At 37.9% G+C, this 14629-nt stretch overlaps 1 protein-coding gene across 1 annotated transcript in view; it reads right to left on the reverse strand.

The window, feature by feature from the left end:
- rbms1b (RNA binding motif, single stranded interacting protein 1b) overlaps window positions 1-14629 on the reverse strand; it is a 20869-nt gene continuing 6240 nt past the window's right edge. The window contains exons 4-13 of the mRNA XM_003447411.5: window positions 12751-12842; window positions 8470-8627; window positions 7473-7552; window positions 6778-6893; window positions 3756-3805; window positions 3580-3667; window positions 3235-3285; window positions 2741-2851; window positions 2529-2609; window positions 1-2442 (exon numbers count right to left, since the gene is read on the reverse strand). Of these exons, the coding sequence (XP_003447459.1) occupies window positions 2371-2442; window positions 2529-2609; window positions 2741-2851; window positions 3235-3285; window positions 3580-3667; window positions 3756-3805; window positions 6778-6893; window positions 7473-7552; window positions 8470-8627; window positions 12751-12842 (899 nt within the window). The 3' untranslated portion in view covers window positions 1-2370. The remainder of the gene's footprint in view (window positions 2443-2528; window positions 2610-2740; window positions 2852-3234; window positions 3286-3579; window positions 3668-3755; window positions 3806-6777; window positions 6894-7472; window positions 7553-8469; window positions 8628-12750; window positions 12843-14629) is intronic.

Below are 14629 nucleotides of genomic sequence, written 5' to 3' on the forward strand. Positions count from 1 at the left end.
TAAAAGTAGATTTCTTTTTTAATCCAAAAAAAGTCAAAGAAATTAACAGAATAAAATTTGGGCAAAATCTACTAGGGTGGAAAAAAGGAAGTTTGGGGCTTAACAAACACGATAAACAGCACAATAAAACAGAAGTAAAGAGGAGAGATCCCTTAAACTGTACAAACAAGTTAAGTCTGGCAATTGTGGCACAAGTTAAAAAAACAAAACATGTAACTCACATAGCTCTAGAAAATCTCTTATTACCTAAAGCCGTCTGTACAAAAATCTTCATAAATTAGAACTTTTTCATATAACTTAATGTCTGTTCACTACGGTGGTTGCTTATACGAGCAATTTTTCATTGATGCACCTCTTCGACTCTTGACCCAGATACTATGGCACTTGGTTCAGACACCGCTAGCAGCATTAACCTCACAGGACAGTATTACTCGTCAGTCTCAGGCATTACACAAGAATCTCAAGTAGAATTGGCCCTTTGTATCTGTTGCACAACCTAGCTAACTACAGAGGAAATGCTGCTCTTTGTAGATCCAACACAAAGCACCAAGCATGTTTGTATAAACGAGCACAGATTGAGTGAACACCACAAAAGCTATGCCGTCAGTGATAATCTGAAAAGCCTTTACATTTGCCTGTGGAATCTACTGCCATAAAGGCTATGAAACTGAGTGAGTGAACGCAAGTAGAGCTGTCCCCAATAGTGATTATGTTATTCCATCATAATAATATTAAAAAAGAAACAGGTTTGAGGAAAATCAAAAAGTATTAAAAAAAAAAAAAAAAAAAAAAAAAAAACCTAAAGGGAAACAGCCGTTTCCTTTCAGGCTGACAGGCTCCTGAGTGTGGGATTTGGTCTGGAAGGACGGGCTGGACCTGCTAACCCGGCCTAATACAGAGGAGAAAGAAAACTGAGGTAGATAACTGCTCTGACTGACAACCAGGTCGAATCACAGGCTTACTAGAGGACACCTTAGTTAAAATGGTTCAATCAACTATTTAACAAATTGCCACTTATTTTTAAAGCACTATTTCATATCAGATTGCTTCCGTAGCACTCCATCAGTTTTTTTCCTTTTAAATGAATCTTGATTATAGTGTTGCACCATCCCATTTTTCCTGTTACCATGAAAGTCATCTGTGGCACTTGCTGGAGCCTTCCTTCATACTTGTGTGTCTGTACTGAACTAAATGTAAATGTACGGAAAAAAAAAAAAAAAAAAAAAAAAAAAAGGCACACTGTCCAAACTACACTCTTTTTTTGCATGGTCACCTTTGTTAAAGAGACAAATGATGGCATTTCCTCACAAGCTTTGGTGACGTAAACTACAACTGAAAGTGCCAAGCCTGATTGTTTCCTATCAAAGAGTGAGGCGCAATAAAATACACATATTCATCAAATTTCTACCCTTCGACTCTTGCAACGTTTGGCCAAGTTCTATTTTAAGGCTTTGATTAATTAATTTTCCACAATCATATGTCCAGGTTTCCCGTTTTTGCGAAGAAAAAGTGAAAAATACATACCTCATCAAAACGACAATTACCAATACCACCTTAAAAAAGTGAAAGCACAGCCAACAAAACAAAATTACACCCACCCCACCAAGCTTAATTTCAGCTATTCTAAAAAACAAAAACACATTTCAACATCCACACGAATGCACAGCCTTCTTTCTAAATAAATATTCCATCCAATAAAATCATCTTTGGAAAATTTCTTTTGCTGCTCTAGTAGGTTTTGGAGGAAGGGAGCAAAAACACATGTTCCATTAAAAAAAAAAAAGAAAAAAAAAAAAAAAAAGACCGCCTGCAGGTGAGAGCTCTTATCAGTTTTTTTTTTGGCTTATTGCTGCTTTGTGGCGGTTTGTTCAAGAAATGTATCAAAACTATTAAGGCAGATTTTCAGACAGCAAGACTGAGTTCTAAGAAAAAAAAAAAAAAAAAAAAAAAAAAAAAAAAATCACTTTACAAGAAAAACAACACTAAACACATCACCATATCAACACTCACACAGCAAGCACAAAAAAAGTCATTTTCAAATATTTGGCAAAAAAAAAAAAAAAAAAAAAAAAAAAAAAAAAAAAAAAATCCTCAGGAAAATAGTGAACAGAAAACATATTTGCACAACTGGACACGAGATTCTTTCTTGTGTCCTGTGGCGACCCCTAGTAAAAAATAAACGTTCTAGTATGAAAATAAAACTTCTTTAAATAAACTTTGAATCATCTGATGAACTTAGGTGTACGCTCTGAAAATGATACCCGAAATAGTATCACTTTAAACATTTGAGCAAAACAGTGAAAGATCCTTAGCGTCCGCTGCGTTTGTAGACATTGTTGTGAGGGCTGTTGTCCAAAGGTCACCTCAGCACTACTTGGTTTGTTGATAGGAATAGGGGGAATGATTGCCGGATGAGTCCACATGTGACTGTGCACTGTTTTCCTGAAAGAAAGAGTAATAACTCAGTTTTTTGGGGAGGGCAAAATATTTTGCTAAAAGTGAGGCTGCAATTTTGTTGCTGCACATACTTCCACAGGAACAGTGGCTGTCGGCAGATGTGGATACTGTGGGATATATGCTCCTTGCATAGCTGTATTTGGAGCCATAAACTGCAAGAAAATGGAAAATGAGACTATTCAAAAAACCAAAATAAGCATATCTTAATAGTTTTTTTTTTCCTCAGACAAAAGTATAATGAGTCACACAATCTCTCAGTTAATCTCATGCAGGTTTCTCTCACCGTTCCTGCACTACCCAAGGAGAGGTGACCCATCTGCTGAGTGAGAGGCGCCATCATGGAAGGAGGCTGCAGTGACAGAGATGGGTCGATAGAGGGCGATATCACTGTACCCTGCAGAAGCAGAAGAAGGTGAAATTTACAAGCAAGTTGGCTATAAACATCTCGACTGGCCTGACGCATCAGACACTGTTTGTATATTGTTGCCAACTCATTTTCAAACTAAGACTATCATATTTTAAATCTGTTAGAAATCATTTAGCATCTGTCATTAAATACACAGCTTCATACGGTCCATCCAAAACAGTCATTTAGACACCCATACACAAACACATTGCTCAGTCCTCAAAAAAAAAAAAAAAAAAAAATCAGTATCACCTGTGTGTACTACTTTATGTGTCCGTCTGTTTACACTAAACCAAAGACATATTTCGTGACTAACAGTATTATGATTAAAAAAGAAACAGAACAAAATACGAGAGAACTCTTGTTCTTACTGGGTGCTGCATGATGTAAGGCTGATGAGGCATCCAGGATGGGTTCTGCATCTGGAACATCAACAAACACGCTCGGTAAACAGTCTGGCTCAGAGCAAATGCTATTTCCAGAGATCACGTCCTACTGTGATTGGCACATAAACAAGCATAAAAGGCTATACTGACATTTGTCACATACCTGACCTACATCTCCAAACCCCCCCCCCAAAAACTATTTCAAATCTCAAAGACACATGTTTAACGAGTATTTTTGAAACTAAATTACATATTTCTATCACAATATTCACGTATTTTACATACATATGTTTTAAAGTGCATATTCATCAATAGAAAAAGTATTCAAACCTGATACGTAGAAAGCGGAGACATGTAGGGAGACATGGAAGTTTGAGTAATCATCCTGTTTGAAATACTGTATGGTGCTGGAAAAAATCTGTGAAAGTAGAATTGAGAATATTATATTATATGACGTAAATATATTGAAACAACAACAGTGCATTATACATGTTTATCTAACTTACCCATTTTGCATAGCAGCTGAACTGGGATCATACGTGAGTGTCATTCCAGCCTGAGGGAAAAGAAGACAGGACTTTAACTTAGATGAAGTCTGCAACTTTAAATAACATAAAACCATCATCTGTGGTGTGACACTGGGTCTATATACACTTCTGTTTGTTGGGAACAGAAGATGTTCATCTTCCTTTTTTTTCTTTCTTTTTTTTAAAATAAACACTGTTTGTACTGACTGACCAAACACAGTCAGCTGATGGTGGTTTGTTTTGTTTTGTTTTCTCAAAGTGTAAAGCACTAGAGCTAGCCAGAAATTATTACCACGCAATAGAAATGCAGTGCCTTGAACAGCACATGCTGTGGACTAATAATGTTACAACGGTTATAGCTATAACTTGTGCTCCGTGAAGTGGGGCGCACATTGTATGAGGTATCAAGGAATCAATTGACACTTCTATCCCAGGATTTAAGGACCTGTGATGATGAGTGCGCTCCAGCCTTCACAAACCAGATGTTAGATGGCTTCGTTTTGCAGATGAAACCGCTTTGCTATTAAGAAACAGACCAACAGTGGTGTTGTACTTTGTTCCTCTTTTTTGGGAACAGAAGTTGCAGTCATTACTTATAATTCCCTTTTAGTTCATTCATTTGGTATAGCACACAATGTATGACACATACATTCATGCCCTGTAGAAGAGGAACTAAAACTAGAGTCGGACCTTTAGTGCAAGTTAATGCTGAGCCTAGGAACGAAGACAGGATAATCTGCTGACAGGAGTGTCACACCCATACGATAAAACAAATGAGTTCAGCGGTGACCAGTGACATGGAAATTGCTCTTTAAAAAGAGCTTATTGATATAGCGCTGACTGAATGCAGACTGTACAGTCTATGTACAATGAGTAGTACCCACAGTAGAGACAGCAGAAATATGCAATCTTTCTTGCTCTGCAGCTTAAATACCACGGAGTTGCAAGAAATGGATTATTCTAACCCGCTGTAGCATTTTGAATCGGTCAGTGCTTTTTCCAACAGTTAATGAGAAAAGCCTAGCTGGCACCCCCCCCCAAAAAGAAAACAAAAACCAAACCAACCACACAAACAAACAACCAAACAAACCACCCCAGTTTTCTCAGAACCAGAAAGCTTTTCTGCAACGTCACTAAGAAGCCCTGAGCTTGAATGACAGAACTAGCATGCTTGTACATTTGCATTTCTCTGGAGCTTGCCCAATGAATCCGATTATCTTCACAGCGTAATATATAAATACATTCATCTTGAAGGGGTGCTAATGCTCAACTGACACATTTTGTGACTGTGCAAAGGGTGAATGACAGAGCAAACAAGTTCACCATTTTTGAGTATGCAGTGTGGTCATGTGTATTATTAGTATCTGTGAAACTCATTGAGGAAATCTATCTCCTAGCCTACTATACAAATTTTAACTTCTGACATTTTTAATTCTTGCAGTTCTAAAATAAGACACAACCAAGCTTTCTCTTTCTTCTCTCAATAACAAAATACTACATGCCACAGCATTTGCTTGCTTTAAAAGCAATGCAATAATGCAATGAACACTCCCTCATTCAAGGAGTGTTTATTACACTGCTGCAGGTTTCTCTGAAAGGACTGTGTGATAATAGTCACAAAGCAAGGTGGTTTGATGATGATCTATGAAGGTACTTCAGCTACTAGTTCACCTGGTGTACTGACCAAGGGTACTACTTTTAGCTTTCCTCCATAGAACAGGGCCATTGAGATTAGACTCCACAGATATTTGTCCTCTACCAGCTCCGCCTAAAGCATCGCCTGATTTGTCTGAAGCACTGTCGGAGAACTGTGAGAACTATGACATAGGTGGACTCGGAATATGAGCAGACAATTTTACAAGCATTAATGATTTGGAGGGGAATAAAAAAAACAAACAAACAAAAAAACCTCGGCTGGCAGTGATGAGGGCTACTAACAGGCTTAAAACAAACAAACAAAAAAGTCAGTCAGTCAGTACATGGAACAAAAAGAAGTGGCTCCATAGTGTAGTGATTTACACATTTCCCTAACAAGCAAATCCCAAGTTTGATCCTGGGAGGAGACAGAATTCCCTTTAGGGTTGCGTCAGGAAGGGCATCCGGCATTTAAAAAAAAAGTCTGCCAAATCAAACATGCGGAGCTCCCTGCTGTGATGACCCCTCGTGAATAAGGGAGCAGCCAAAAGTTTCTTTTCTGAATAAGCTGAACACAACATTGTGAAATGTGACAGCTTTTACTGCCTGCCTTTATCTTACTCAGTTCCATCTCCATAATTAAACCCAGGACTTCCCAAACCTAGTTATCAGTGAACTGATGGGCACAACATCACAAAAGTTTACAGACCTGTAAGCTGCATTAAAAAAAAAGAAAAAAGGAAAAAGAAAGAAATCTCAAGCAAATGAGCATCTAAAGCAAGGAAGAAAACATTAAGGCATCATTAAGGCAGAAATAATGAATAATGTGACCCGTGCCTCTAGCTGGTATACTATCCAAATTTCATGGTAGCAAAAGAAAAAGAATGTAACATTTAAACTGGCGAGTAGGTTTATCTGCAAATCTTATGACGTTAATGAATACAAGACTTTAGTGTTTTAAATGTGTGTTTTAGGGTCATATAATTATACAAAGACCCATAGAACAATAGGCCTCAGTCTTTCCACTGAGAATCTGATTTCTTATATAGATACCCAAGATTGACTCTAAAACCTCTCTTAAGAGACCCTCTAAGGAATCTTTGCACCAAAATCCACGGGATTTTCTAGGAACAGTGACGCCATTTTCTGGAGCAGATGAGGTTTTCAAGTTAAATTGGTATGGCACTGTAACCCATTAAAAACCAAACTATTGTCATGACACAAAAAACAAGCTACCAAGTAAATCTGAAGTTACCATTGCTGAGCTTCAAATCCTGCTTCATAGCACAGACCTCAGAAGTTTGCCCTTTATTATTATTCCTATCTGCCCATGGATTAGTAGCTGAGACTCATTCCATCAACTTACCAGTCTAGAGTCACCATCCCTTCCCCAGTGTCGACCATTCTGGCCAAATTTATTCTGGCTTTGTCTCTTTTTCTGTCCACCATCAGCAAACTTGCAGAGCAAAGGTTCAATTGGCGCTAAAATGAAAGAAAAAAAAAAGAAAGAGGCATGGCAAGAGAATGAAATATGAGATTTGTGTTTAACAAACACTATTGCACAGACTCATTGTTCGCCATTATTTTCTGTGTAGTCAGTCACTCCCTGAAGCCTAGGAGTACACATTTACTAGCCAGCCTGGGAACACAGACATCTAATTTGGCAGCTGTGGAGCTTTAATCCCCTCCCCTTCCTGAACGAGGCACGGCCAGCAGAGACTACTTCAGTCTAATAATCCAATTAAAACGCTTAGAGAGGGAGTGAAAGCCACACAGAGCAGCTCTTTCGTTTTCTTTGTCTATGCTCTGCCTCTTAGGGCTGAGTGTATATGAGCTCTTTACCAGCAGACTCACTGACTCCTGTTGGAAGAATGAACCACTGAGCCAGTCACTTCATCTTGCCCATACAACTCCACCCAATCCTATGCAGACTAGCCCTAATAGACAGACTTTATTTTCTATCACATCTTTTTGTTAATGACATTGGTGTTAAACCTTAAATGTAGTATTTTGTACTGTATACACCACCAAATATAGTATAGGTATAGTGTATGTTCTTACCTGGTACACCTGGAGGTGTCTTAATGAACTTTCCATTGAAGTGTGAAATGACTGCATCACATTTTTCCGTTGACTCCATCCTGAAGCCCAAAGACAGAGTGAAAAACAACAGAAGTGACATTTGCAGCAACAAGGCGTCAGGTGCTTTCCTAAAATGACTTCTTTATCAGTTGGTGGAAGCGGTGGTTTGTCATAAAAGATTTTTATCTACAAGTTCATGGCGTGCATCTCTTGTAGAATCAACTTGAACAGTTTTGGACATGCACAAAAAGATTCCCGTGATGAAATATGATATTTTCTGTTTTGCCATGTTTTTACCATGGCTTTGACTGTCAGGTATTTTAGTTAAATGTCAGGTTATGCAAGTACGACTGGCGGAAGCGAGTATTACCACTGCAATTAAATAAACCAGTCATTGTGAAACTATTTTTAAAGGCGTTTCCATTTGTCCATACGTGAACAGTTTCTTTGTTAATCAACAACAGCCCCACTGTATGTGTTTTTAGATATTATTTTTAAGAAGTGAAACAAATTCTGAAAAGGGCACTGAGAATTTTACAACAAGAATCATCTTTTTTTAGTGATATAAAGATTTATTTTTACTTTATGACTGGTAAAAATCAAGTAGAACATAGCAGATGTGATTAAAACTGTGGCATTGTTAATAATAAGTTAATATCAGACTTCCTGTTGATTTTCCTCGCCTGTCTGGAAAGGTCCATGCCACACATGTTTCTATTCCTGGACTTGACAACACTTATGTTTTAGTGGCCAAAAGTAGTCCCTTCCTGTTTATAGTTGTAAAGATACCTCTTTTGGCCAGGAAGCAATCCAACAATTTTTCAACAAACAATATACAATGCTAGGTAGAGGCCAGAGATGTTTTTCAATTATTTCATGTGCCTATTTGGTTTAGTCATACCAGTGCGGTATGCAAACAGCCTCTCAATACTATTTCAAGTTCTATATCTGACAATAAATTACAAAAGAATCCCACCTTGCAAAGCCCACTCCTCTGCTGACTCCACTGGAGTCCCTCAAGATGCGAGTTGATATGACCTGGCCAAAATGCTTTAACATGTTCTCCAGTTCCTGCTCATCCACAGACACAGGCAAGTTCGAGATGTACAAGTTTGTTGGGTCTTGTTCTTGTTGCTTAGAAGAAGAAGAAGAAGAAAAAAAAGAGAGAGAGAGAAAAAAAAATGCACATATGTCAAAACATTGTAATTGCAATACCAGAAATGCCTTAAACACACCAGGAAAAATATTCCTTTGTAATATCACATCCACACTGACTTTTTAGTAGTTGGAAGAGGAAAGGAGCCACTTCCTTAGGAATTCCATATTATTTATCCTCAGTAATGGGTTTATCTGTGTCTCCTTTGGGAGTTTTCAGTAATAAGGGGTTGGCTAAGAGCACTGATAAGAAGATATTTGCATGCGGCTCATGGTGGCTTAAGGCTCGCAGCTGGTTTCTTGATGTATTTTAAGAGCATCAGCAGAAATGCAAGAGATGGCTATGAATCCCTGGGGAGAGGCCTCTCACCATAAGCATCTGTGTTGTGTTTTTCATAAGCAGCAACAATAACAGAAAATGGAATGACAACAAATTAGCTGCAGCTTAGGCAACACCAAACAATCGCAATGTGTTCAAACATAGGATTTAACCCTCAAAATTGAATGGTTGCTGGTGCCAGATGGGCTGGTCTGAGAATTTCAGAAACTGTTGTGTGGGAAAATCCCAGCAGATTCAGCAATCTTTAGGGTTTACAGAGAATAGTTTGAAAAGGAGAAAATATCCAGCATACTGTTGATGCCACAAGTCAGAGGAAAACAGTCAAATTGCTTTAAACTGACAGCGAGTCCAACTCCAATTACAATCAACATATGCAGAAGAGCATCTCTAAACACACATCAGCAGCAGAAGCAAACAGCGGGTTGTACTCCTTTCAGCTAAGAGCAGGAAGTGAAGCTAAAGTTCACACAGGCTCTGCTTAAACTGTTAGATCTTTGCCAGAGTGGACACCCATAAATCAATCAATAAATAAGTGAGCTTCTTTTTATGGTTGTTAGACATAACTTAATTGTAAACATTCACGGGGAATTTTGAACTAGTATTTACCGTTACTTGTGACTTATGTAAACCGAAGTTGGATTGAGGTGAATGACCTCATTTCAAAGATCCAGTAAGTCAACTTCAATAGCTTATCTATTTCTATCTGGATTCAGTTTTGCCTTAATGATCCAAATCGAAGTAACAGTGACAATGGCACGCACATAACGAAGTATGTAAAACCTTAAGAAACATTGATTTTTAACGTTAACCTTTTATATTTGTTCCTTATAGTATTGTTCAGAACTTTGTAACATAACATCCTCACTTTTTATAATTGCATTTACCTTTCTCAACAGCATTTAACTTAAGCGTGGCCTTTAGTATTTAAAATATTTAAGTATTTAAGAAAAAGAAAAAAAAAAAAAAAAAAAAAAAAGCATACTGGTTGGGGCAGGTCCCACTGGACCGCAGACACGGACATGACAGAGGACACTTGCTCCTTGCTCAGTGTTGTGTGGGAAGGTGAACTAATTTTTTCCAGACAATCCACTGTTACCAAAACAACTCTCAATTATTCATTTCCTTTTCTGAAAGATATAAAGCCACAAGTAAAATAACATGACTTCAGAGCCCACCATCGAACCATCTGTTATTTTATATTCCTGTATATTCATTTAACAATATTCAAAACTCTAACTTGAACTGCTGTACAAATATACGATTATATTGAGAGATTTAATGAAAAGTCTTTGAAGTGGGTAGAATATTATCAGCCTGGACAGACATACCATAGGAGCACATGGATATACATGAAGTGATGAAAAATAATCGAGCTGTGTCACCATCGCCAATTTTACTCGCAGTACTACTTTTTTTAGACAATAGCCATTTCAGATAAAACATTAAATATTAAAATATTGTTTAGAGCTGTAGTATAATCTGCTTTGTTTTGCTCAAATTTAACATGAATTTATGGTCTGTTCTCTAATCTCCCACAAACTTCAGCTCCTTATTAAGTGTTTCATTCAAGTTAACAGACAGAGTCACTTCTGCTTCATGTATTATTGAGTGGGGCCTTTTCTAATAAACTAATCTAACATCATTTATAAAAGCTGAAAATAATGTTTGTTATAAACAGACCACCAAAGAATTTTATTTTAGTATTTGGTATGACCCCCTACTGGTGTTAATGATAACATGTACGTGATCTGATATGTACTCTACAAAGCCTGATGATCCATGTCATCCCACTGCAGTTTGAAAAAACGTCCTATGATATGAGGAATCTATTTGATTTCTCTCAGTAATTAAGTGTCCCCATAAATATTCAGACGGGTTAAGGTCATGTAATTGTGGAGTGAAGTCCTCCGTGGTCTTCTTTGGTGTTAAAATGGTTCTTGCAAAGTGTTGACTATATTTTGCAACACTGTCCTGCTGCAGAATAATTTCTTGAATACTGCCAAAACAATGTGTCGCAAAGTATTTGATACGCAGCAGTACCCTTGACTCCTTATATGAAGCCGTCATTTACATGAGAATTTGGCTTCTCCTCTTTTTAAATGCAGTTTAGAGATCACTAATCACATTCTGAGAGCCTTCTTTTGGTTTTTGGAATCTTTGACTTTTTATTTTGCTAATCATGCATCTGTGAAAAAAAGCTTTATGTATCGATTTCATAATGATGTAGTAACTTCTGGTCTGCGTCACTGCCATTTTAGCATAACTGATACCGTTTCTCCAAAGTGCACTGGAGTTTCATATACCTTTAAAACTTTCAGTCAAGCCCTGAGAGTTTGACACAGAACAATTTGAGTCACTTTGTCCTGATGTCATGTTTCCCAACATCACGGCGCTACTTAACGCGTAACACAGTTCACAGCCATATTTATAGGAGCTGAGCAACAACTGCAACTTGATCTACTTGAACAAGCTTCTGATGAGTAGATCCAATCCAGCTGAGCATTAACTGATTGCAAGCTTCAACAGAAGAAAAACATGTCAAGGAAATACTGACCAATCCCAGCAAACATGTCACAATGTTGTTGTTTCTTTAAATGTTTAAAATCCTCAAACTTTCAGATTGAAGTTAGTTTTTTGGAATGCTCTGTGTTCATCCATTTATGAGAACATGAGCATATTAACAAATGCACTTTGACTCAAAAGGAGAAATGTACTAAACAATGATAACAAATGCAACAGAAGTCCAACTAGTTTTGTACAAATGAGAACCAAAATGGAAACTGATAGAACACAAGTGAAGAAGACCATCAATGACAGCAAGAAAGACACCAGGTAGAAAGCTGCAGGAAGAGGTTGGAGATTCAGCAATTGTCTTGGTAGAGTCCTTTTGACAGCAGTCAAGTACAAGTACTTACTACTTTCTTTTGACAAGACATTAACTATGACCTCACAGCTCACTGAACATCAACTCCTAAAAGCACACACACACACCCCAGAAATACCTGTTACACATTAACCTACCATTTTGTTCATTAATAATTACTGCAAATGGAACAACTGCAGTCCAGCAGAGTACATATTCAGCCTGTATTAGTGTACAGTACTGTTTCTTATTATTCCACTAATCTTGTTTGCAGAGCATCACCGTACAAGCCAGGGACATTAAAACTCATTTTACATTGAGGGCCACATACAGCCCACTTTGATCTTGGCCAGACAAGTGAAACTTCCCTTTCTGGCAGTGTAAAGACGTTTAACTGCACATTTAATCCCTGAGATATGACAATAAAAGCTAGTGTTTCTACATGACAAATGTATAAAATTACAGAAAAAAGTGCACATTGTGTCCCATATTTCCCAAGTTCCTGTTTTTCCTGTTCCTTTCGGGGGGCCCAGATTGGAGTCTTTGGTGGGCCGATTCTGGCCCTTGGCCCTTATGTTTGACAACCCTGCTACAAGTACTTGTATAATTCACATGCAGCAACCTAGAGGCTGCCACAAACTGGTGCATGGGTTACTTTTGTCACACATACAGTAATTACACAAATAGAGACTGTTCTCAGCACACACTTCCTGTATGATTCAATTCAGTGATCAGAGCCATTGAGCATACTGGTTGTGGAACATATATCATGCAATCCTGCTATGTAATACCTTAAGGATTAGTTTTAAGTTGATCAACTAGCCAGAAGGAGGACAAAGAGTGAAGCTGAGTGATTTGTATTGATGTGATATCAGGATTAGTCTGCAATGAATCCTTACCTTTGCCATCTGAGCCTGGACACCACTTGTCTTCAAGGCAGCTACAGCTTTCTGAGCTGCAGCGGGGCTATCAAAGTCAACAAAGCCATATCCTGAGGGGACAAAACACATAATTAGGATGACATTCTAGACCAGAGACATTACATGAGGAGAAGACATGGCTCTCAACAAATTCTGACTAAATCTATAGGGGGCCCTCTGAGTCACTCAGCAGTCAAACTGGGAAACATGTTGTTGACAGTTTAAACTGTGTGACATACAAAAAGTGTTTGCCCCCTTTCTGATTTCCTTTTTTTTTTTGTATGTTTGTCACAGTTTCAGATCATCAAGCAAGTTTAAATATTACACAAAGATGACGCAGGTAAACAAAAATGCAGTTTCTAAATGAAGGTGTTTTATTATTAAGGTGGGAAAACATACAAACCTACATGGCCCTGTGTGAGAATGTAATTGCCCCCTAAGCCTAATAATTGGTTGGGCCACCTTAGCAGCAACAACTGCAATCGAACATTTGTGATAATTGGCAATGAATCTTTTACAGCACCGTGGAGGAATATTGGCTCACTCTTTTTTGCAGAATTGCTGTAATTCAGCCACATTGGGGGGTTTTTGAGCATGAACCACCTTTTTAAGGTCATGCCACAGCATCTCAGTTGGATTCAGGTCAGGACTTTGACTAGGCCTTCCAAAAAGTTCAGCTTTTGTCTCATCAGTCCATAGAGTAGTTTCCCAAAAGTCTTCAGGATCATCAGGATGTTTTTTGGCAAATGCTTTTTGGTCAGCAGCGATTTTCTTATTGAACAGGCCATTTTTGCCCAGTCTGTTTCTTATTGTTGAATCTTGAACTTTGACCTTAACTGTGACATGTGAAGCCTGTGGTTCTTTAATGCTGTTCTGGGTTTTTTGTGACCTCTTGGATAAGTCATTGATGTGCTCTTGGAGTAATTTTGGTTGGTCGGTCATTCCTGGGAAGGTTCACACTGTTCCAAGTTTTCTCCAGTTGTGTATAGTGGCTTTCACCGTGGTTCAATTGAGTCCCAAAGCCTTAGAATTTGCTTTATAACCCTTCCCTGACAGAGAGATGATAGTGACTTTCTCAAGTGTTTCTTTAGATCGTGTTATGATGTGTTGCTATTTGAGATCTTTAAACCTCCTTCACTTTGTCAGACAGGTTTTATTAAAGTGATTTCTTGGTTCAAGTGGCTGCCAGTAATCAGGCCTGAGTGTGCTTAGTGAAACTAAACTCAGCTTTCCAAAAAAAATGTGGTTAATCACAGTTAATTCACGATTTAACAAGAGGGGCAATTACTTTTTCCATACAGGACCAGGTAGGTTTGGATAACTTTTCTACGTTAATCAATGAAATTAATGATTAAAAATGGCATTTTGTGTCAACTTGTGTTACCTTTGTGTAATATTAAAATATGTTTGATGATCTGAAACATGTAAGTGCGACAAATATGTGAAACACTAGGAAATTGGGAAGGGGCGAACACTTTCACACCAATGTATCCCCTCGCTCATTAGACCAAACATATAGGAAAGTGTACTTATTTCAAAATGCATTTTAAATTATTAAATTATAGACCTGAATCATTTTGGTTTTCTGAATTGAGCCAATAATAAAGCTCCAATGTTGTGAAATTATAGACTTGCAAAGTTGGAAGTTTAACTATAAAAGTTTAACTTATGCCAAGTTTAGTAGTTTGTACTGGATTTGACTGGATGGTCTGCAGTTTTTATGCCCCAGTAACCACTGAAATTAAACCTACAGCCCTCTCCTTATTCATTTAGAAGGGGTCATCACAATAACTGCCCAAATAACTACTCAGAGGCATTTCAAAGATCGATGTAAAGTGATGGGACTTTCTCTATATCA

This window comes from Oreochromis niloticus, linkage group LG16 (genome assembly GCF_001858045.2).
Source record: "Oreochromis niloticus isolate F11D_XX linkage group LG16, O_niloticus_UMD_NMBU, whole genome shotgun sequence".
NCBI lineage: Eukaryota > Metazoa > Chordata > Actinopteri > Cichliformes > Cichlidae > Oreochromis > Oreochromis niloticus.